The sequence below is a fragment of the Scleropages formosus genome, chromosome 15 (genome assembly GCF_900964775.1).
Source record: "Scleropages formosus chromosome 15, fSclFor1.1, whole genome shotgun sequence".
NCBI classification, from domain to species: Eukaryota; Metazoa; Chordata; class Actinopteri; order Osteoglossiformes; family Osteoglossidae; genus Scleropages; species Scleropages formosus.
Genome location: NC_041820.1, coordinates 14,688,726 through 14,712,123, shown reverse-complemented (window position 1 = coordinate 14,712,123; position 23,398 = coordinate 14,688,726). Strand labels below are relative to the sequence as shown.

Sequence of the window (23,398 nt, the reverse complement as noted above, 5' to 3'; positions counted from 1 at the left end):
TCAAAAAGAAACCGAGCCTCAATTTTGTGATGTTGTTATTGGACGGTGATGATGTCAGCTTTCAGCGTTTCAGCTCCGCACTTTAGTATTGGTACTCAGCACCATGTGAAAAATCTTTAAAAAAAACGAATATATATTTCATTGGTGTGCTTGCCTTTACGACATGGATGTTGCAGGAAGTTAAAATTAAAGTGTTGCTTCGCTGGAAGAAAACTGAATGATTGGGTCTTATAACAAATGCGTCCCCCTCCCCCCCACCACGGAATCTTCCTTGGTGATGAGTGCATCATGGATCGTAAAAAAGCTACATAAATATCCGGAGCTGTGCTTCTCTGCCAGTCCGATACTAACACAGAAGCCTTACTGTCTAGTGTACTACTAACACACTGCTCTGTGAAAATTTTAAGTATAGCATGCATTTAACTATTACTCTAATTTGCGTGATCGACTTTTGCAAGAGACTGACTCGAAGGAGCTGCGTTCGAAGGTTAAGCTAAAACCGCTGCAGATGCTGAAGTGAATGCAGTTCAGTTCTTCGGTAGCGGAACAGCGTTAGCCCACTATGTCGCGATACGTAGTATCTTTGTCTCTGTGTTTGTGTATAAAATGGATTCTGTGCGGCACGGTGAGCGTTCCGAAGCTGACAGAGCTTACGGAGGACAGTTTTGCCCGCACACTACGGTCTGGGAAAACGTCCTTCCTCTACTTCGGCAACCAAGGTAAGCGTCTCTCGTCTGTAAACCGCGGGTCATTTCTCTCCGCTCTAATTACCTCACGCGGTCAAAACCGCACAGACAAGTTAAAAAGAGGTCTACGTAATTTTTATGTAGTAACTTTTTTTTTTCTTTAGTCTTGCACTAATTTTCCTCAAAAAAAAAAAAAAAAAAACACTAAAAGCACAGTGACATATATGTCACAGCTCCCGCCACACGAACGAGGTCGCGTGTAGCGCTGCATCTGGCGCGTGAGGTGCTGGCTGCCTTCCCAGCATGCCGTGTGGCGGGACATCGTAGTCTATTATTGTGTTGTTGGTGCTGCGCTTTCGCTACGTCGTTCAATTAATCGTGAGTAGTGGGTGTGTCGCCACAACGTGTTTGCATCACCTTTCCTTTTTTTGTGATGTTTCTCCTGCATTTCCATTTGGGTCTTCCTTTTGCGAACGTCCGAGTTCAGAAATTTCGAAGATACATGATCTAAGCCCCATCTTTAATTGTCGGCCCTCCAAATTCGCGAGTTGGTCTCAAGTAATTAAAATCGTGCCAGTTTTTTTTGGACGTTTTTTTGCGACCTTTTGCACCGGAGGAGACGCTCGCAGGCTAGTAGTAAATGTAAAGAAACGTTGAGCAATTCATGGAAGCTTTTAATAAGTGGATTATTATTCTATTCATGTAACACTCAGTACAAAGATCGCGTAAAAAGATTTTCTCAGCTTTGCTGCCTAATGCGAAAAAACTGCAAACGACACGCACATACTTAAGCAGCAAAATGTAAACAAAACTTAAAATGTTCAGTAAATCATAAAAGCCTAATACAGTATTACATGTTGTTTTACTGATTATACACAAATTCATTATGCCTACAAAGATATATTTTTAAAAGCTCGTCGAGTACGGTAAAGAAGAATTGTTTCAATCAGTTTTGTCTTGAACTTTGTGCAAGAAACTTTGAATCGTAGCGATGGCTCCAAAAGCGCAGTGCTTCTAAAGCTTAAGAAAGTGATGCCAAGAAGAAGCAGAAAAAAGTCGAGAGCCTAGACGGGTCGAATATTATTCGCGAATTTTCGGATTCGCCAGGGGGCGGAGCCCCAACAGCGGGAGTGTGTGGGTCGAGTGGACTGCTGATCAGTAACAGGATACATTAGTCAGCCATCAGGATTTAGTAGGCTATTTTGGTGAGCAGTAATAAATTAAAATCGAATTTTATTGTATTTCAGTTAAATAAAATGTCAAAGAAGGAGGCACGCAGTGTATTTTTGTTTGTTATATGTGCATCTGAGAGTTACAGAAACTGCTAAGCAATAGAAATTTCCCTCTTATTATATAAAGCAAACTGAAAGTAACCAGATGATGACAAACGATATGCACTCATTTCAAGTTGATAATAAAAATGTCATCTTGTCCAGTTTACCTTAACCTCACACCCTATGTTTCCAGGATTGGATCCGGAACAGTGTTCCTGCAGGTGAAACAGTGGTTTTTCAAATAGTCATAGAACATTAAAAGAAATATATATAAAATAGCTTTGTGTGAGGTTGCAGCAAAACCTAACCTGTGAATATTTCAAGGAACATCTTTATTGTGAAGCTTTGACTGATTATGATATAGGTTGTTAACTGTATGATGAAAGCCTTGGTAGAAACATCGGGCTGAGGTGAGGGGGGGAAAAAGACTCCTGGAGTCTCCTTTTGTTCTGAACTATATGGATTTCTTTGCATACTTCATGTCACTGCATGGATGGGTTTTATTGCTGTCACTGTTCGATGATTGTATTTGTTAAAATTACTGATATATCCTTCAGAAGTACACACACACACACACACACACACACACACACACACACACACACACACATTTTCAGAACCGCTTGTCCCATACGGGGTCACGGGGAACCGGAGCCTACCCGGTAACACAGGGCGTAAGGCCGGAGGGGGAGGGGACACACCCAGGACGGGACGCCAGTCCGCCACAAGGCACCCCAAGCAGGACTCGAACCCCAGACCCACCAGAGAGCAGGACTGTGGTCCAACCCACTGCGCCACCGCACCCCCCTCCTTCAGAAGTAAGCATGGAATAAATTTTAATGTTGTATCTGTTTGGTGTTTTGCAGTCAGTCCAACTATTGGTCTCTTCCTGGAGCAGCTGGAAAAGTCAGCAGATGCCCTGCAAGATTATGGCATTTTGGTGGCCAAGGTAATCAAGATGACAGAATGTTTTGTAAATGTTTTCAGGCCACTCCTAGCATGTCATGTTTTGTCAGATTACAAAATAATCCACAAGGGGGTATGTGTTTCCCAATGTTCTTGCAAACGTGCGTATAACTGCATTGACCAATATTTTGTATCTGGCAAATTCTGAGATTGAAGTGATGTACACATCTGAAAATTTTCTTTTTTTTTTTTTAAACACAATTCTACAAATTGAAAATACCACAGATGAACCTAAAACTAAAATAAATCTGAAACCAGATGCATTTGAACTTAGTCCTGCATATTAACTGCAAATAGACATCACCTTTGTACTGTTCTCATTCACTACAGGTAGATTTGGTCAAGCTTCCAAGATGAGTGTGGTTCCCTTATGGACTATGGTTTTCCACAGTCTCTGTAGAAATTCTTAAGCGTTTAATTCAGAACTTGGACTGGATACCTTTGACCTTCCACTCAGCACATGACTGATGTGCTGAAGAATGAATTTTGGTCCCAGTTCACATTATGCGGGAGACGAAAGAACTTCCTTACTGTTTCAGTAGTATTGTTTGAACTTTTTGCTCTCCATTTTTTTTCTTCATGTGTAACAAGTTCTGCAGTCCCTGCTTACAAGGACTAACCCAGAGCAGGATGTGCTCACCTGCCAGTATGGTGAACCTCAGGGGTGGAGTCTCACTGGTGCATTTGTCTGATGCATTTTATTGGGTCTGTGCTAAATGCATCTCACAGCATTTGCTCTGCATTAATTTCTAATTTGGTTTCATCTGATTAAAGTTTTCAGTATTTGTACTTTCTTTCAAACCCCTTACTTACAATAGAGCTGACATTTTAGTATTGCATGCTTAATGGACAGTCAGGTGAAAAAGAAAGTACACCCCCTTTGAATTCCATGGTTTTACATATCAGGACATAAATCATTTGGTCCTTAGCAGGTCTTAAAAGTAGGTAAATACATCCTCAGATGAACAACACATGACATATTACAGTGTCATGCTTTAACAAAAATAAAGCCAAAATGGAGAAGCCCTGTGTGAAAAGCTAAGTACACCTTATGATTCAGTAGTTTGTAGAACCACCTTTAGCAGCAGTAACTTGAAGTAATTGTTTTCTGTATGACTGTCTCTCACATTGTTGTGGAGGAATTTTGGCTAACTCTTCTTTACAGTGTTGCTTCAGTTCATTGAGGTTTGGAGGCATTTGTTTATGCACAGCTCTCTTAAGGTCCCGCCACAGGATTTCAATCGGGTTGAGGTCTGGACTTTGACTGGGCCATTGCAACACCTTGATTCTTTTTTTCCCCAGCCCTTCTATTGTAGAGTTTCTGGTGTGCTTGGGATCATTGTCCTGTTGCATGACCCAATTTCGGCCAAGCTTTAGCTGTCAGACAGATGGCCTCACGTTTGACTCTAGAATACTTTAGTATACAGAGGAGTTCATGGTTGACTCAATGACTCCAAGGTGCCCAGGTCCTGTGGCTGCAAAACAAGCCCAAATCATCACCCCCCCATGCTTGACAGTTGGTATGAGCTGTTTGTGCTGATATACTGTGTTTGGTTTTTGCAAAACATTGCACTCTGCATCATGGCCAGACTTCTCCACTTTGGTCTCATCTGTCCAAAGGACCTTGTTCCAGAAGTCTTCCGATCTTTCAGATGCAACTTTGCAAACCTAAGCCATGCTGCCATGTTCTTTTGAGAGAGGAGAGGCTTTCTCCTGGCAACCCTTCCACACAAACCATACTTGATCAGTCTTTTTCTAATTGTACTGTCATGAACTTTAACATGACAGTTGAAGCCTGTGGAGTCTGAGATGTAACTCTTGAGTTTTTTGCAATTTTTCTGAGCATTGCACGGTCTGACCTTGGGGTGAATTTGCTGGGACATCCACTCCTGGGAAGGTTGGCAACTGTCTTGAATGTTTACCACTTGTGAATAATCTTCCTCACTGTAGAATGATGGATTTTAAATTGTTTGGAAATAGCTTTATAACCTCTCCAGATTGATGGGCAGCAACAATTACTTCTCTAAGATCATTGCTGCTGTCTTTCGTCCTTGGCATTGTGTTATCACACATCTGAATGCTCCAGACCAGCAAACTGCCAAAACTTCTGCTTTCATAGAGGTGGTTACACTTGCTGATGATCAATTGAGGGCATTTGATTAGCAGCACCTGGCTGCTACTTAACCTCTTAATTCCTATGGAAGCAGTAAGGGCGTACTTAGTTGTTCACACATGGCTTCTCCATTTTGGCTTTATTTTTGTTAAATAAATCATGACACGGTGTAATATGTCATGTGTTGTTGTTCATCTGAGGTTGTATTTACCTAATTTTAAGACCTGATAAGGACCAGATGATTTTTTTTATTTTATTTTATTATGTCCTGATATATGAAACCATAGAATTCAAAGAGGGTGTACGTTCTTTTTCACATGACTGTACTGGCACACAGTATATTTCTGAGTGCATTTTTTTTCTCCCAACTGAGCCATTAAATTCTGTAGCTTTTTTGGTGTTGGCTTCACATTGGCATCACGCTCTCCTTCCTTTGTTAAGCAGCTCAATTTGGAGGGAGATCCTGCAGATGTCTACATGATACAACATGCCTTACATTTCTGTGTGAAATATGCAGCAGACTGATGTTTACAGGCTCTTTTTATATATGAAAGGAATGTGTACAAATGGACAGATAAAGAGACCAACGAATTAAGAGGCACGCTTTTGTATCTCTTAAGAGGAGAAGGGTGATCCTTCAGTGTCTTCCCCTATTGTTTGCTTTTTAATAAATCTGTCCGACTTGCTTGGAAAGCTCCTTGGTTTATGTGAATTTGTCTTTGCTTGAAATTGACTGCCTGAGCAAGAAACCTCGCTAATACCTGCTTTGTAAAATTTGAAGTTGCAAGGAACACTTATTTTTGTAGACAGAGGCCTTAAAACTGTGTTTTCGATAAAGAAAATTTTGTGCATAAAATGTGTGCTCCAGTAAACAGTTTGAAGACTGATGCACTTGGAACATTCCACCCCATCCCCCTTCCCCACAGTAACAATATACTTTTTATTTGTGGATTATGTATGGGTATGAGCTGCTTGATAGACAATGTGTTCTTTTTCTGGTCACAAACCATGAATAATATTATTGTAACTATTTACATAGAGATTATTCCTATACTGTTCACTAATATTGAAATTATTTCTTTTGATTTTGATAAATGGCTGTGATAGTTTAAATCTTTGAATATTTTTTTAATGTTTCTTTTTTCTAGGTAAATTGCAGCAAAATACCAGTTTTGAAGTACTGCACCAATGAAAAGGTTATGAAAAAAGCTTACTTGTTCCGGTACATATTTTCTTTTACAAATGTCCTGGTATTATGGTAATTTCTTCCATAAATTGAAATTGTGAAAGGTGGCGATGGGGTGTATCATAATGGCTAAATACCTGAAGCCAAGTGGTTGTTAGTTCAAGTACCCGGAAAGAGTATTTTTCTGTATATTTGAGGAGCTTCTTACATTAAGTTGCATCATAGGAACAGTTGAGGGGGAAATGGGTGAGAAAGGTGCTAGTAAGACCTGAACAAAGCTGTTGTGTGTGGTTTTGGAAAATATGCAGCTACTGTGACATTATGTAGTGATAACTGTCATCACAATGAAATCACGATGGTTGCCTTTCTCTCTGTCTTGCCAGTGGCTCAGATCTACTGAAGACCTTTGGGACTGACACCGTATTTGATGTCAATGCCATTGTTGCACATGTTCTTTTGTAAGTATGGCACCCAACGCTAATTTCTAAATCACATTTTTTCAGTGATGGTTGGATTTTATGACACTCACCTCATTTCTGAAATCACCAGTGTGTGTGTTTTTTGTTTTTCTTTCATGTGTGAAAATCTTACCTGTTTTGGTAAGATGTTTACAAGCAGAACTTTATTTATTCTTTCAGATGTGTAGTCCTGTTATAGAAATGCACCCCTTTTGGCTCATAAAGGGAGTGGCTGCTTTTTGGCTCCAAAGGCTTCCAGTTCGATTCCCTGCAATTGCTCCAGTGCCTTCGCCTAGTTGTGTGCCTGGGTAACTAGTTGTGGCCCTGCGATGGAATGGCGTCCCGTCCAGGGTGTGCCCCGCCACCTCAGCCTTGCGCCCAATGCCTCTGTGATTGGCTTCGCAACCCTACTCGGGACAAGCAGTTATTGCAATTGGTTGGTTACTTCTTAAAACAAAACCAGCTGTACAATAGGAGAGGATCACACAGGAATAGAATATACATAAATAAGAATATGATCTTGCTTGCAGCTATTGCACAGCCTTACGTTTGAGTATATGGTGCTCAGTCTTTGCTCTGAAATACATAGGTGTAAATGTAAAGATGAAAGGAAGTTTACTATGTCCTCTGGTACTCACAAGCCCTGATTCATTCTTAGCATTTTACCAAAATAAAAAATGAAGTGTTAATATGGAGGGGGAGTGCAGTGGCGCAACAGGTTTGGCCAGGTCCCTCTCTCTGGTGGGTCTGGGGTTCGAGTCCCGCTTGGGGTGTCTTGTGACGGACCGGCGTCCCATCCTGGGTGTCCCCCTCACCCTAGCCTTGCGCCCTCTGTTGCCAGGTTAGGCTCCGGTTTGCTGTGACCCCTCTTGGGTTGAGCAGTTTCTGACTGTGTGTGTGTATTAATATGGGTTAAACGAGTTGCTTAATTTTAGGAAGAATCAAATTAATAATAAACAGAAACCTTGGTTTTCTCAGTCTGTGTACCATGACTTTCTTCATTGTCTTACACATGTGAAGCTATATGAGAGAAAGTGTACTTGACATGTGCGGCTCTCTCGACAGCACCGTGCTTTTTGATGAAGTGAAGAGCGTGGAGACCCAAGAGGAGCTGCGCAACATTGAAAGGGCAGTGAAGGGCAGAGCTGACATTGTGCTTGCCCAGCTGCCAATGCTAGGCCTGCCAGGTAGGTCCAATCTTTTTCACATCAGCTCTCTTCGGTTGTTTTCTGTGTCTTTGAAGCAGCTCCTACAGCCTAACGTTGTTGGATCCCTCCAGAGCACCGGGCAGTGATGGAGGCTGCCTTTGTGTACGGGGCCAAACATCAGTTTGTGCTGACGAAAGGAGGCTCTCTGGAACGCTTGGGGTCAGTTTTCCCATACTTCTCCACTTGCTGCCGGTACCCTCTAAGAGAGTACATTAACTGCCGTGCTCAGTCTTTCAGCAATTTGCGCTGGGCTGCAGTAGTGACTTGACGGTCTCATTCCCTCTGCAGCATAGAAGATCCAGACTCTCCTGGGTCACACTTGTGGTTCCTGCATTGTAGGGAGGTCCTGCGCCAGTCTGATCCATGCCAGCACACCACGCTAAAGAAACCCCTCACCACACTGAATGTCTACACCTTCCTGCAGCTGATGGAAACTCCACTGGTGGTGAGAGGTGAACCCGAAGAAGCTGTCAGTTACTACAGCTACTAAGAGGATTTCAGTAAGGTCACTACAAAGGTGACCTCACCGCTAAGCTGCACTTTAAGATTGACATGTGAAGATTGAATAAATCCCAAACTGTTGTTCAGATTAATGGTTACACTTGCATATTTCACCCTAAATGTAAGTACTGTCTTCTGTTTGTTAGACAGAGGCGTCGGTGGACCCCTCAGACGTAAAAACAGTCGGGAGCCACCTGCACGCTCCCCTGCTGTTTCTTTTCTCCCAGAGAGAGACCCTGGCGCTTGACCGGGTCACTGCAGAGACACTGGGGTGGAGACTGCGGGGGGAGGTGGCTGTGGTCCTCATCCACAGGTGTGTGCCAGCAAGAGCATTCTCAAGGGAAGGGAAGGGATGCACCGCCACGCTTACCTCTCCTTTCAGATTTACCTTCCGTTTACCATTCTGCTCAGCATGATGGAGCAAATCGAATCAGCTGCACTGGAACTTGGTGAAATTGTATTAAATCAAAGGTTTTAGGCGAATTGAAATAACTGAGTTTAGGCTTAAACGGCCTGCAATTTGAGTCGAAATGCAAAATGCAGTGGAGAATAATAAAGGCCGTATTAATTTAATGTTATTTAAGTAAGAATATTTTAGACAGCTTTTATTTAAATGGGACATCAGACGTGCAGATGGTTGTATTTTATAATGTTTACATTGCGTATGAGCAATAAACTATGTACTTTGTAAAATTACAGTAAATAATAAGTGTCCACAAATCTGCAGATCTTTTGTATTTTAAATAACAATTATTTCAAGCCTGTGACATTCCGAAATTGACAATTCAATAAGCGTTATAAAAAAAAAAAAACAAAAGACAGTGGCTTCTATGTGAAGTGCGGCTCATTAAGTCTTAAGTTGAGTCGGCTGCTCTGATGGTTTTAATTCCCTGGAATCAAGGCCAGAGTGTCATTGATTAACTGGGGTACTTCAACTCAGTATGCTAATTATCTCCCTTGTGGGCAGATTTTGCTGCTTTGTCTTGCAGAGCATGTGGGTTTTGTGTCTTGCTGGGCCAAACTTGTTTTATAAATGTGATATGGCTGTCGAGCACGTGGCGCTACGTCTGTGCGTTTCTGTGCCAGGGACAGCGCCGATGTGAGAACTCCAGTGGAATACAATGCAGCTTACAGGCTACCAGCAGAGGTAGGAGATGAAAGGGCACACATTTTACTCACCTTCATGGTGTTAGTTTTGAAAGTTAACTTTGTTATATACATATATATATGTATATATTCTTTAGGGTTCAGTAATAAAGTACTTCAACTTAAAAAGCATTGAAGAGGTGGTGAACCTCTTCAGAGAAGACACAGTCCAGGAAGAGGAGGAAGACATTGATGAAGACTGGGCTGTCCTTGGTAAATACATTTAAGCGAGTAGCAATGGAAATTCATTCTCTCATGAGTGAATGAATGAATGAATGAATATTGACTTAGAATAAATTCCAGGGTTTTAACTTTCAGTTCTAAATGTGACATGTGACCAAGTGTGCCAAAGGTACATCTATAGCCTCAGATGTCAAATTTTAAAATACAAAGCAATATTTTTTTCTATAACTTTTTTTAATAAGTGCTAACAAAGAATGCGGAGCTTAGCTTGATCAACATCTCTTCAGTGTATTTCTCACAGCGAGATGAAATGGTATGTATGTATTACTACTGTTATGTTTTGTTCCTCTGCATTGTTTTTAATTATCGCGTTCTGCAAGAACTGTATTTTGAGCACAACACATGTATTGTTCAGTGGTATTATGTTTTTAAGAAACCATCTGTTGAGAGTATTGTAGCACAGTATTATAAGGAGCCCTTAATGTGACATTCTCTCTGTTCTTTTCTTTTGGCACCCTTCCTGATCACTAAATGTGCAGCAGTATTGGAACAGATGAAATGTACAGTGATGATGCATTTTTTTAAATGTCTCAGAACATAGTGTGTTTCATCTTTGCTTTGGAGACTGTGAATACTCTTAGTAGGTTTTACTGGCTTTATCTTTTGTATCCTTTGAATGATAGCTGTTCACATCACTTTGTCACCTTTTGTAAGCTGTACAAAAGATATTATTTCCTCCATAATTAAGCAGTGGTTGTGAGAATAGGGCTTTCTGTCAGTTTGTAAGAATTCTCAAGATTGGCACCTCTTTGGTAATAGCAGCAGTACTGAATAATAATTATGACAACAGTGTTCTTTCCACCCAGACTGTGGTGCCTTTTAGTAATGACTAAAGATCAGTACATAAATTAAAATTTCTGCTATGAAGAGGGAAAATGAAGTAAGCTTGGTAAACTCATAATAATGTGATATAACCTGGATATATGTTGATTTCCATCTCAACACTTGTATGCTGTCAGATGTCCTGGATGATGAAGTGGTGGAGTCTGTGTATCGGGACAGAGATGTGGAGCTGGACGTTGGACTGGTGACAGAGCTGACGTCAGACACTTTCAGCAAAGCCGTCCAAGAAAGCAACACTGCTGTGGTGCTCTTCTTTGTCAGATGTAAGTGTCTTTATCTTTGAATTGTATATAGTACATAAAACGTTGACTGATGCTCTAATGAATGTCATTGCGTTTGGTGCTTTAGGGGATGCCGCGTCCTTGGCTGTCATGCAGTCTTTTAAAGAAGTTGCTGATGCATTGGAAGGTAAGAACGTATATTTGCAACAAAGCTTGTCAACTATGGAATGATAAGAATAATGTATTAAGTTGTCACTGATGACAAGACACTTTGTGGTGAAAGCGCGCGCACACACACCACACATACACACACGCTGTCTGAACCGCTTGTCCCATACGGGGTCACAGGGAGCCGGAGCCTAACCCGGCAACACAGGGCGTAAGGCTGGAGTGGGGAGGGGACGCACCCAGGACAGGACGCCGGTCCGTCACAAGGCATCCCAAGCGGAACTCGAACCCCAAGCCCGCCAAAGAGCAGGACCTGACCAAACCCGCTGTGCCACTGCACCCCCTGTCATGTGGATTATTGCCCGTTGTGTTTGCCTGTGTTTCAGTGACATTTACTATGTGTCCAGACACCTGCAATGATCAGGACTCTCTCTGTCTCTGTGTGTGTGTGTGTGTGTGTGTGTGTGTGTGTGTGTGTGTGTGTGTGTGTGTGTGTGTAACCCTCCTTCGCATCTCTAGGCAGACTTTGGATTACCGCAACCCCGACTGCTTAAGTGCTTACTGGAAATGGATGCAGTTTCAAAGCAGTTTCATTATGTCTCAGCAATAAGTGTCTGCAGACAGTTTTGAATGATATGTTTGCTGAATATTAAGTAGCGCATTGGAACTGGTATGAATTGTAAGTAAATGACTGCTGCGTTGTGTCTGCAGACATTGCGGATGTGCAGCTCGCATGTGTGGACTGTGGGGAATGGACAGATGTGTGCAGCAGCCAGCTGATCGCTGCCTTCCCCACCGTGAGGATGTACTGGTCCGGGGGGTTGCCGCACACCTACACGGGCATGCTGGGAACTGAGAGTCTCCTCAAGTATATTATGCTGTAAGTGTTTTCTGCCATTTAGCAGACTTCAATCTGTCAAGTACATGGCCTCTTGTCAACTAGCTCTGAAAAAAATTGTTTGCAAAATTTTAAACAAATACATTTATTAACATTTCTGTAAGTTCAAATGTCAGTTTAAATCTGCAGTATCATGTCTAATTCGTTGAGACATATAAGGATTAGGGTGCTTTCTATAGATAAACATAATAGTCGTGTAATATGTCACTGTGATTCTGCCATTTCACACAATTGTTTAGTCATTATAGCTGTGCTATGGATGATGTGATGCATTAATACGCAGTCAGTTTCAGTTGAAATATAAGAGTCAAAGCAACAGAGTCTCATTCTGGTTAGAATTTCTGCCCTTCTAATTGCCCCCTGACATGCAAGGTTGTATTTGCTGCCGTCTCTCTTAGCTTTCCAAAGAGCGCTCATTCAGCGCGTGACTCATTTCTCTTCCCTCTCTGCTAGGAGCCTTGCAGCTGCCCCTGTGCTCCTCTCCTCCTCCCAGGAGGTGCAGTCCTTCCTTCAGGGCGACCTGTTCCATACACAGGCAACACTCTCCCCCACCAGAGTTGTAGGTCTGCTAAGCTCCAGTCAGGACTCAGGTACCCAAAATGCCCCACACTGCTCTTTTTTTAATGTTGCCAGGAACGTAATGCATGATTTATTGTGAGAACTTACACATTTTGTCTATTTCACAGGATGGCCCATGTTTGAGGGTGCTGCACAGGCATTGAGGGGTGAGACGTTACTGGGGCTATTTGCAGACCAGCAGGCTGAGCAATGGTACAGAGTCCTCAGTGCTCCTTTTTTTTGGGGTTCTGCTTTTCTCTGAATTGCAGTGGGGATGCTCTTTGGTATGTTTATATTGTGAAGTTGTTTGCAATTTGGCAGTTGCTTGTGAATGGGAACTATGTGTAAACTCTACTGAACTTGACAGCTAATACAGTAGTGAAGAACTGTGTTTATTATTCAATTTTTTTTTATTATTATTTTAAACAGTCTGACTTTTTTCTTAGGGCTAAAGATCACAACGTGAAGCTACCAGCTATTCTGGTGTTCAGGGCTCCTGATTCCACCATTAAGGCCCATTCTCTTCAGCTTTCCAGCACTGAACAGCTGGTCTCAGACATCCAGAAGTTGCTGCTGGACACATTTGTGAGTGGTTTTGCAACACCTCTCCTGGCTTAACACTTAACGTATTACTTTTCTCCATCAGTATTTCTTAATTTCTACTTTGAGAATGAATAAAAGCTCTTTTAATCCACTTAATAGATTGTATTTGGCTTGGTGTTGCTGCCTTGGAAATGGCAGTGGCCAACAGGGGGAGACAACATCCACATTTATTCCCTAAATTTGTTTTCATGGGGAAGTTAAACTATGCATTTCTTTTTTTTTTTTTGGACTTTATCTCTTTTTATTTCAGGCCTTGCTTTCTGTAGCCTCATTGCAGCATTCAGCTTGATAAATTTTTTTAGAAGTATTTTTTTGCTTCCTAGAGACTCTTCTAATAGTTTGTAAAGGAGATGCATAATACAAGCTTTAACCTGCAAGAGGTACAATATTAGTGAGAAAGCTGCACGATGCCTGTGGGGTTACTTTCACACCTCCATATGAGTGCTCTCTCTCCCCTTTGTCACAGCCTGAGCTCACTGTGGAGAACCTGCCCCTGTACCTGGAGCTCAGGAAACCTCTACTTCTGCTCTTCCTGGGTCCTGAAGGAGATGAAGAGCAGGGTCAGGGCCTGGACCGTCGGGATGCCAGGGAGGAGCTGCACCGTCTGGCCGACACCAGTTTGCTGGACACCTATGTGCCTTGCTGGGTACATCTGTGAGTACTCCAAGGTGTATGTTTAGCTGTACTGTCTGTTCATTTGTGTCAAATCACTGTTTGTCCTGGATCGGAATCCCATGGGCTTATTGTTTTACTTAGTCTTTTTTGTGTCATTTAAATAATATGATTCACCTATAATAATATTAATGAAGGTCATCATATCAGCAGCGGCACACATTGTGGTTTCGGGTCCAGACGTGTAACCCAAAGGTTTTAAGTTCATTTCAAGGGTGAGACCCTGCTGTATTATTTTTGAGCAAAATAATTAACCTGAATTTCTCCGTAAATATATAGTATGTATAAAATACACAGTATAGGGTGTATGTGTGTGTGTGTGTGTGTGTGTGTGTGTGTGTGTGTGTGTGTGTGTGTGTATATAGCGACTGTATTAGTGGGCTCCAAATGGCAATTAAAAAATAAGTGATAATATAAAGTTAGGGTGGGCTGAATTTGTTTTGTTTCTATGGTTGTATTAATCCACACAGTAAAATAAATGGTTAATATATAAAGTATGTTTGTGCATTATCCTTAAGATTCCATTCCTATGCATTATTTTTCTACTTTTTGCCTGTCTCACTGAATAGACATACACAAGGTACATGCGAATGATGCTTAAAATGTATTAATGCTTGTGAAAAAAGTCTAATTAAAATCCATTGGTCAATAATTTTACAGAATATCAATGCTGAATTTGTTCCAGTGGTTTTCCAGACAGGATATCACAATTGTATCAGGAAAGCCTCATTGTGTTTGCCTGTAATTTGGTTAAACTGTATAGTCAAACAGGAAGTCAGACACAAAGTGAGCAACTTATTTCCAGACTGTCATTTTAAAAGTGGAATTAGAGCTTTTGAGTAGTTAATTTGATTACAGATGTGAACTCGGACACATTTATCCATTATCAGTGAACAAAGTAGACTATGTAAAGCAACAAAACAAATTAAAAATTGCCTGACTCTCCAGTCTTCTTTTCCAGATTGAGACTGGTAGTGTTTAAATGTAAAGATGTATAAAGAAATACATTATGATACTGGGAGGGAGAGGAAAAACAAACTGAATGTTGTCCATGTGATTGCAGGCTTTAAATTTCAAACTCTTCTAAAGGACAAAACTGTTGTGGTGTCAAAATAGTATACTTACTGTATACTCTGTTGCACAATTTTTCATGAATTCGGTGTGCGATAAGTAATTAATACAATTGGTCCCGATTTTAATATATCTGGTCTGCCACATTGGGTCTGGGCTGCAACATTCCACCTGGTATGGTAAATTCAGAGTACGTTTGAAAATTGTCGGGCTGCTGCGTGAGAGAGACTGTGAAAAGCAGACGAAGGGGGGCGTGGTGGTGCAGTGGCTTTGGGCAGGTCTCGCTCTCTGGCGGGTCTGGGTTTCCAATCCTGCTCGGGGCGCTTTGCGATGGACTGGCGTCCCGTCCTCGGTGCGTTCCCTCCCCCCTCCAGCCTTGCGCCCTGTGTTGCCGGGTTAGGCTCCGGTTCGCCGTGACCCCGCTTGTGCGTGCGCGTGTTTAGTAGACACTTTTCTCCAAAGTGACTTCCAGTGAACTGTGTGTAGTGTTATCAGCCCACACACCTTATTCGCCAAGGTAACTTACACTGCTAGTACTGTAACCTGTTTACAATGGGTCAATCAGCCTTTTTTCAGGAATGAATTGGGATCGGTTAACGGTGGGTAACTACATTGTAATGCGATGGTGCCTCTAGAAAAATAGTTCTTGCTTAATTGGTTCATTATGAGGTGAATTTATCATAAAATTTTAGCTGCTTGTACAGGTAGGTATTTTGTTCCAGTAGTATAAAGGGTTAAGAACTGATATTCTTGCCCAAGCTTTCAGTGACATGATGTCTTTAATCCTATATACAACCAGATTTTTGTTCGTATTTCTCAAAGTTATGTCTGTTTCTGCTGTGTGTTCCAGAGGTCGGACCCCGGCAGGGAGAGCCGTGTTGGAGTCATACCTGGGCTCTATTCCCCAACTGCCTGCCCTGGTGCTTTCCCAGCTGGCCTCGGGGGGAGAGGTATTCCATTTTCCTTCAGAGAGCCCTCTAAATTCCGACACTGTTCTGCAGTGGCTGCATAGAGTTGAACGGAAGGAGGAGCAGCCGGCAGGTAAGATCTGAGTAGTTAACCCTCAGCGGCCTATTAGTAACCCTGTGTTTCCTCCTCTGCCCAGCACTCGGCAGAGTGACCCACCCTTCCTTCGACTGGGCTCATAGCTGTCACTATGTTAGGATGCAGCTGGCAGTTAGAGCCAAAACTTTGATATCTGCAGACCCAGGTCTAAATCCAGTCTTCTCCTGTGGTACCCTCGATCAAAGTACTTACATTAAGTTAATGTAGTAAAAATTACCAAGCTGTTTAGAACGGTAAACAATTAGAAGAAAAACTTGGTGTATAACAACCTAGAATTTTAACGTTTAAGGAAAGCATCCTCTAAATTAATAATGTAAATAACACCCAAGATAGTTGAAAATCTTTTTAAAAACAAAAAAAACAAAATGTGTGTGCATAGTGCATGCCTCTTATGTACATACAAGTTTTGACATTTACGGCTATTGCATTTCATGTCACATTTTTACTCAAACGAATGTGCTGTGTATATACTTTGTTCATCATCAAGTTAAATTTTTATTTGAGTGAAATAATTTATAAATCTTCAAAAATTTAATTTAATTGACTATGCTGTTGCAACAAGAGAAGTACAGTTGCAGATATTCCTAGAAAAAGTAGAATTTTAACAAGAAGAAAGACAAACTGAAAACACCAATGGGGGCCTTGTTTCTTTAAAAAAGTAATTGAATTGCAATGCAGAGTCATGCTTGCATATATTTTAATAGTCTTTTTCATGGAACAGAAACAGCCCTTCAGTCTTTGCCCAGCTGCTTCTTATAATGTCCTTAATAATTGTCCCTTCATTGAAGGTTACTAATCTTCATTAAGGAGCACACACACCAGCTCAGTGCGTGCGTGCAAAAAATATATACGTATATATGTATAATATATATAAAATACAGCCTTGCATCGGGTAATACAGGGTTTACTTTGTGCACCTTAGGTGTTATTTCCTAGAAGTTTGACATTGAAAAATATTAATTAATTTGGAAAGTCGAAATGTGTATTTGATAGCAGTGTTTCACATGAATGTTGGAATGAGTTTACTGGCTAACAGACTGCAGTATTTTTTTTTTTTTTTTTTCTTCTTAAATCTATTTCAGAAATCTCACATTTCTTGTATGTATGCCAAGGTTCCATCAGTCTGTAATTTTGTGTTAGCTTGTTGAATAGCACCCTGAATGTCTGCTAATGTGTATGAGGTCATACTTTTCCATTCATTACTTTTCACCTCAAGCAAATGCTACTGTTGCTTCCGTGTTGGTGCACAATAAAAGTCCATTACCATTTGAAAATACAGTTGTCAGCACATTCCTGGCTATTGTTTCAGAGCACTCTTGTGTTTGGTTTTTTTTTTTCCCCCCTATCAGTTCTTTACCTTAGTTTACTTATTGCTTGATTGAAACGGGTGCTTTTACATTGTTGAATGGTGATTCGGCTCTCCTTGCTCCATCAAGCATCTCTCATCTGCTTGTTTTTGAAGCCGTACACCCTTACCCTTTAAGTGTAACCAGATTTTCAGATTTGTTCTGTTGTGTTCCTTTTACTTTATCCCTTTTTTCTTGGCAATTTTCTTTTCTTTGGGAGATTTCCTTTTTTTTTTTTTTTTTTCCTACCACATTCACAGATTAAAATTGGATCATGTTAAAAGTGGAGGGGGCATCTGCGGTCCATGTTATGTGATCCCTGAGGTCATAAAAACACTATCAGACACAATAAGTGGAATGTTAAGTGCAGCCTGGCTCTGCCAAGTTTCAGTAAAGCAAAATGTTTCAGTTGGCAAAGTGCATGTGTGTTTGTAGCATCATGTGAGCAGTTACTTTTCCATCAGGCAATCTTTAAAGTATTGTTAGAGATATGGTAGGAAAAATACAGGTAGTTGTCCACTGTCAGTATTCATATGTCATTGAAATCACGGATATGGACCTAAAGATCACTTCATATTCCTTACAGCGCAAGCGTTTAGAAATGTTCAAGCAGTCGCTGATCTTTGATGATAGTTGGAAGTCAAACAGTTCTTACAGATCCACACATTTGGGAATGGACATTAGTGCTTTTACATTTACATGTATTCATTTAGCAGATGCTTTTCTCCAAAGCAACCTACATCTTATAGAAAATACAATGTGTGCATTACATTTGGAGAGAGACACAGTTGCTGACGTGAGATTCTTAAGTGAAGTTAGTTTCTTTCCCCCATATGAACCAATGTTAATCACATAAGTAGCTGCACAAAACTTTTATCAGAATATCAACGATTCCTGATCACCTTCCTAGTAATTTTTTTCTTTTTTTTTTTACATTTTGAGATTCATGTAAACATTTGTTACATTACAGGAGTAGTTGAGTAAAGCATTGGTTCTCAACAGGGAGGCACGGAGAGATCGGAGGGGGGGCACAAAATGTTTCCAAGAAAAAAACACAGAGACGGGTCATCATTTGGGTACTTAATGTATTTTATTGCTTTTCAGTTATAGTGTGCATAAAAATGAAAAACCTAGAAAAATCTATGTAAAAAATCTCTTCATTATTTAAAAAATATAATTAAAAAAATATTTAAAAATGATTAAAAATATTTTAAAAATGCATTCCTTCTCCAGGGAGGATGCGGTGGTGCAGTGGGTTGGACCGGGTCCTGCTCTCCGGTAGGTCTGGGGTTCGAGTCCCACTTGGGGTGCCTTGTGATGGACTGGCGTCCCATCCTAGGTGTGTCCTCTGACCTTATGCCCTGAGTTGCCGGGTTAGGCCTTTGGTTCCCTGCGTCCCCGTATGGGACAAGCAGCTTAGAAAGTGTGTGCATTCCTTCTCCCTCTGCATTTTCTTTCTGAGTTGGAGAGGCGTAGCTTAAGCCCGCCTTTCATGTATAGCTGGCAGTGTAGACATGAGTCAGAACGTCGGAGATACCAGTCGAACTAATCCGTGGTGATAAGTTGGTATGGATAAGTTCATCACACGTGCTAAAAGGAGGTGTGGCGACAGTCCGTCATCAGCATCTCCAGCTAAAAAGTCTATAGCTCTTGCTCTCTGCCTTCGTTTTGGTTGACTATGATGACTGAATATCCTCAGTTGTCTGACGGTGCCGTTAAATTGCTGCTTCCATTCGCCTCAACTTATTTGTGCGAGGCCGGGTTTTCAAAATTGACTGCGTTGAAATACCGAAATCGCCTGCAGGTGGAGGATGACCTCAGGCTTGCGCTGTCCAACATTGAACCGTGCAATGTGCTTCTTTGTAAAAAGAAGCAAGCGCACGTTTCCCACTAATTTATAATGGCATGGCATGGCTAGCGAAACGCACCCTACGTCCCAGTTTGCATATCACATTACATTACATGTAATGTTACAAATTAGTTCTATATTGTTCAAAAACATTTTTGATAAATTAAGGGCGTGTTCCACTATTGTCCTTCATATAGTTTTAAAAGAAAAAAAAAACAAAAAATCTAAAAAAAATTATCTATTTATCTATCTTTTCATGGGAGGGGCGTGCCACATAATAGGAGAGGTTTGGGGTGGGTTTTAGTTCCAAAAGGTTGAGAACCACTGGCGTAAAGGATTGACTGGGGCATGATCTTAAAGTTATGGTGCATTTACATGTACATTATGCTACATGAACTTGAGAGATCATGGGCAAAGTGAGTCCGGAAGAGATGAGTTTTCAGACCATTTTTAAATGTGGACAGAGATTCAGCAGTTCTGAGCGAGAGGGGGAGGTCATTCCACCACAACGCGGCCAGAACCGAGAACCGCCGTGCTTTACCTTTCGTGTGTGGGACCACCAAGCGGGCAGATATGGAAGAGCGTAGCAGTCTGGTTGAGGTGTAGCTGTTGATCAAGTGTTGTAAATAGCTGGGAGTGCTACTGATGCATTTGTACTTTGACCTTGATAAGTGCGGAGTCTGTTGTGAGGTAAGACCGGATCCTGCGGATGTTATGCAGGATGTATCTGCAGGATGTATCTGCAGGTCCAGGTTGTGGCTTTGACGTGCCGAGAGAAAGACTTGAGTCAATCATCACTCCCAGACTCTTAGCCAAGGAGGTAGGCAAAGTGAGTGAGTTATCCAGTTTGATCGAGAGATCATGACAGGAAGACAGGCCAACTGGGAGGTGTAGGATCTCTTGTTTTGGAGAGGTTGAGTTGGAGGTGGTGATCAGACATCCATGCAGAGATGTCTGACAGGCAGGCAGCGATGTGCACGGAAATACTGGGGGAGAGATTTGTATTAATGTATAAATTACGAAGTTCATGTACGAAGTTAATAGGGAATTTCAAAGTCTTGAAATGTGTAGGCCAAGTTTCTTCTTACTTTCATTAAGTGAAATTCACTAAACTGGTTATTGTAAAGACTTTGTTAATCTGCTTGTCACTTTACTTAAGGAATTATTGCAGCTGTGGCTTCTTTTGGATATAGTGACTTTTCCTACAGTAAATATCTGTAAATAATTACTTATTCAAATTCTAGACATTGAGCTTTTAAATTTTTTTTTTTTTTTTTGCACGATCTTTAGTTTAATTTGAGCTGATGTATTAAAGATGTTTTTAGGAGGATGTAGAGATCACAAAATAACTATTTTTCAGTAAACAAGAATAACCTTTTGCTTGTTGTTCCCATTCACTTTTATCTGTCTGTTTGATTAATGAGACTGCAGTGAACCTATTCCAGCTTTTTTTTTTTTTTTTTTTTTTTTTTAATGTTTTTCCAGTAAGGAGAATTTTAATCATATAAACTCAAGTAGCTGAACAAGAATATTCAGTTTCACACTGAATAGCCATGCTGAACACAGTATGAGTTCCTTGGTTTTAAAATTCTGTGAGAGTTAAACTACGCTTGTCTTGTCATATTCTAAGACATATGATGCTACCACATCATCACATTTCTGGAGATTTCTCCTATATAACCTTCTCCATGAATTCCATGGCTACACGAGTGATATGCCAAAAGTGACCATGCCATTGTTTCTGCCTTCCAGGGTTGGTTTTGGATGAAAAATGGGGGCCCTCAGTGCCTTTCTATGACTTCTTGTCCATCATGGACCAGGAGGTGCCAGGGTATGCTGCTCAGAAGACACCCAAGATGACTAAAAACATGGTGGGGGAAAAAGGATCAGATGAAGAGCCAGGTCATAGCAACAGAACTCCTAGCACCAAGAAGCACATGCCACAACAAGAGGTGCCAACATCCCATCAGCACTCTGAATTCTGAACCATGGAGGATGCCAGGCTATTTGAAGTCCAAAGAGAAGAGTCCCAACACCACTTTACGCTGGCAAAGTTTTGATCCAGAAAACTTTCATTGTGGTCTACCACTTCATTTTGTTTTTGTTCTACATTCCTCCTATGTATGGAATATAGGGCAAGTAGAAGTTTTGCAGAAGTGTTAAGGATGCTCAGTTCATCCTTCTGTTCAGTAAAAAAAGAAACTCAAATTTTAATTTCTACTATTTTTGTGTCTCTATGTGCATTGACATGTATCATTTTATTATACATACTGTAAAGATTTTATAGAGAAAGCTTTTAATTTCTTTATGCAGCTGGTATTTGTGCTGGTTCCTCACAGTGTACAGGAGTTACTTTTGTAGTGGGGGGAAAAAGATTAAATCCTGAGTTTAAACCATATTTTACATCTTGTGCATTTGACCTTTTCGATATTTTACTGAAAGGTCTTCCCAAATTGTTTTTGTTCTCGAATGTTTTTGTTTTGTGCTCAAATTATGGAATATGTATGTTCCAATTGTAAGTTTAGACCCTTACATCACCGTTAGTCCCTGTTTTACATCTGAGCATTTATTATTGTTCCATTATTGCATTGCTTCCGTAATCATCTCTGTCATTGCCTCTTTAATTTAACACTGGCTTTCTCTCATGGTCCAGGCTTCAGTGCATTAGTATTAAGTAATAACAGGATATCTTGACCTACAACAGGAAGAAGTCTTTAACACAATTATTTGCTCGCAACTTACCAAGTGCGCACACACACATTTTCCGAACCACTTGTCCCATACGGGGTCGCGGGGAACCGGAGCCTACTCGGTAACACAGGGCATAAGGCCGGAGGGGGAGGGGACACACACCCAGGACAGCACCCCAAGTGGGACTTGAACCCCAGACCCACCGGAGAACAGGACCTGGTCCAACCCACTGCGCCACCGTGCCCCCCAAACTTACCAACTAGTTGGTGAAATTATCATTTTAAAGTGCCCTTTTATTATCGTCTGTGTGTGTGGCAGTAGCCTGTAATGGACTGGTGCCCCATTCACTCGGATCTCTGCCTTGAGTCCCACACTTCTGGAGGGCTGTGAACCTTCAACACGGGACACCCACCTCCTCTTCGAAGGGGTGAATCCAGATACAGCCGCCTGCTCCTTTCCACATTGTGGCCTCACTCTCAAGCTGCAGGACTCTCGCTTTCAGGAAGTGATTTCATATCCATGTTACCCGGACTACATGAGAAGTCATTGAAAATGTATGGATGGACTTCTTATTCTTTTTCGTGTAACATGCACAAAATGTCAAGGGGAAAGGCTACACTTCTGCACATTGTTTTGAGCAAACACTGGATACAAATCTACTCGCCACAAACATTTTTCATATGCTGTTGTCCTGATGTTTAAAGATCAAGAGATTATTTTCAATTCCTCAGTTCGAGGACTGTTGCAAAATGATGTTTAAACAATGGAATTTAGTCATGTCAGAATCACTGAAGAGATATATATATATATATATATATTTATATTTCCCTTCAGATGAAATTTATGTCAGCAGAACCATAACAAATATATTTCACAATGGTTACAAGTGCATAAAATGTTTAATGCTGCAAATCATAGTAGGTTCATTCTCCTTAGGGATGTTACTGAAGTGCTGCTCCACTGCTGTGCAACCTATACTACTTTTGATTAAATATATTATCCATGAATGTTATCGTATAGTTTAAAGAAAAAAATATGTGCTAAAAGGCTCCGAAAAAAAGACCTCGGGTTTTACCCACACAAAGTATTTATTTACGTTTCAGTTTGGATCCTTGTTAAAATATGCACATATTTAATTTGCCGGGCGGAAAGCTCGTTGTACTTACTGTTAGCATGATTTCATACATTATATGGAGACAGAGAGTCATTTTCACTGACCTAAAATGTAATTATGGGTCATTATGCACATTCCCGATTTCTTCACATTAGTCTCGTAGCACCAGTGAAATTAGTCAGTGGAGGCTGGAGCTAAATTAAAAGTGACCAAGCATCTACCATAGTAATAGTTGCTGTTTTATGCAGAGAAACCATTTGAAAGCAGTCATTAATTTGTCATTCCTGAAAGCATCTGTGTTTTTCTCTAATTAAGATTTACTGCAATGATACAGAACTGATCAGAAAGAGATTTCCGCTTACATCGCTGTCACACACTTGATAAACGTTTGAGATTTGGCAACCGGTCTTGCTCAGCGAAAACCACTCAAACCCTCAGTAAGAGCTCCATAAATTATTAGGACGTTTGTTTGATACAAAATGAGACAAATGCTCCATTTATTGGCCATTTCCTACCAC

The 23,398-nt window shown here is 41.0% G+C and overlaps 1 protein-coding gene across 2 annotated transcripts; it reads left to right on the top strand.

Moving 5' to 3' along the window:
* Window positions 1-72: 72 nt before the first annotated feature.
* On the top strand, window positions 73-21,860 carry txndc16 (thioredoxin domain containing 16). Of its 2 annotated transcripts, XM_018727801.2 has the most exons (19): window positions 73-719; window positions 2,827-2,909; window positions 6,188-6,261; window positions 6,609-6,683; window positions 7,749-7,870; window positions 7,963-8,050; window positions 8,180-8,336; window positions 8,539-8,705; window positions 9,479-9,539; window positions 9,637-9,751; window positions 10,741-10,887; window positions 10,973-11,032; window positions 11,725-11,893; window positions 12,365-12,501; window positions 12,598-12,682; window positions 12,916-13,054; window positions 13,539-13,726; window positions 15,666-15,856; window positions 20,828-21,860. In XM_018727801.2, the coding sequence occupies exons 1-19, from the start codon at window positions 563-565 to the stop codon at window positions 21,058-21,060; spliced, it is 2,448 nt and encodes an 815-aa protein (XP_018583317.2). In that variant the 5' UTR covers window positions 73-562; the 3' UTR covers window positions 21,061-21,860. The 2 variants fall into 2 exon arrangements, with proteins under 2 accessions (XP_018583317.2, XP_018583319.2); XM_018727803.2 differs by lacking the exons at window positions 73-719; window positions 2,827-2,909 and having other exon boundaries at window positions 6,209-6,235.
* Window positions 21,861-23,398: the final 1,538 nt, after the last annotated feature.

Excerpts from the sequence above, each read along its gene's own strand:
- txndc16 (XM_018727801.2), top strand. The coding sequence starts at position 563 with ATGTCGCGATACGTAGTATCTTTGTCTCTGTGTTTGTGTATAAAATGG. Across the intron at positions 9,752-10,740 it reads TGAAGACTGGGCTGTCCTTG|ATGTCCTGGATGATGAAGTG; the intron begins GTAAATACATTT and ends GTATGCTGTCAG. Across the intron at positions 11,894-12,364 it reads CTCCTCAAGTATATTATGCT|GAGCCTTGCAGCTGCCCCTG; the intron begins GTAAGTGTTTTC and ends CCTCTCTGCTAG.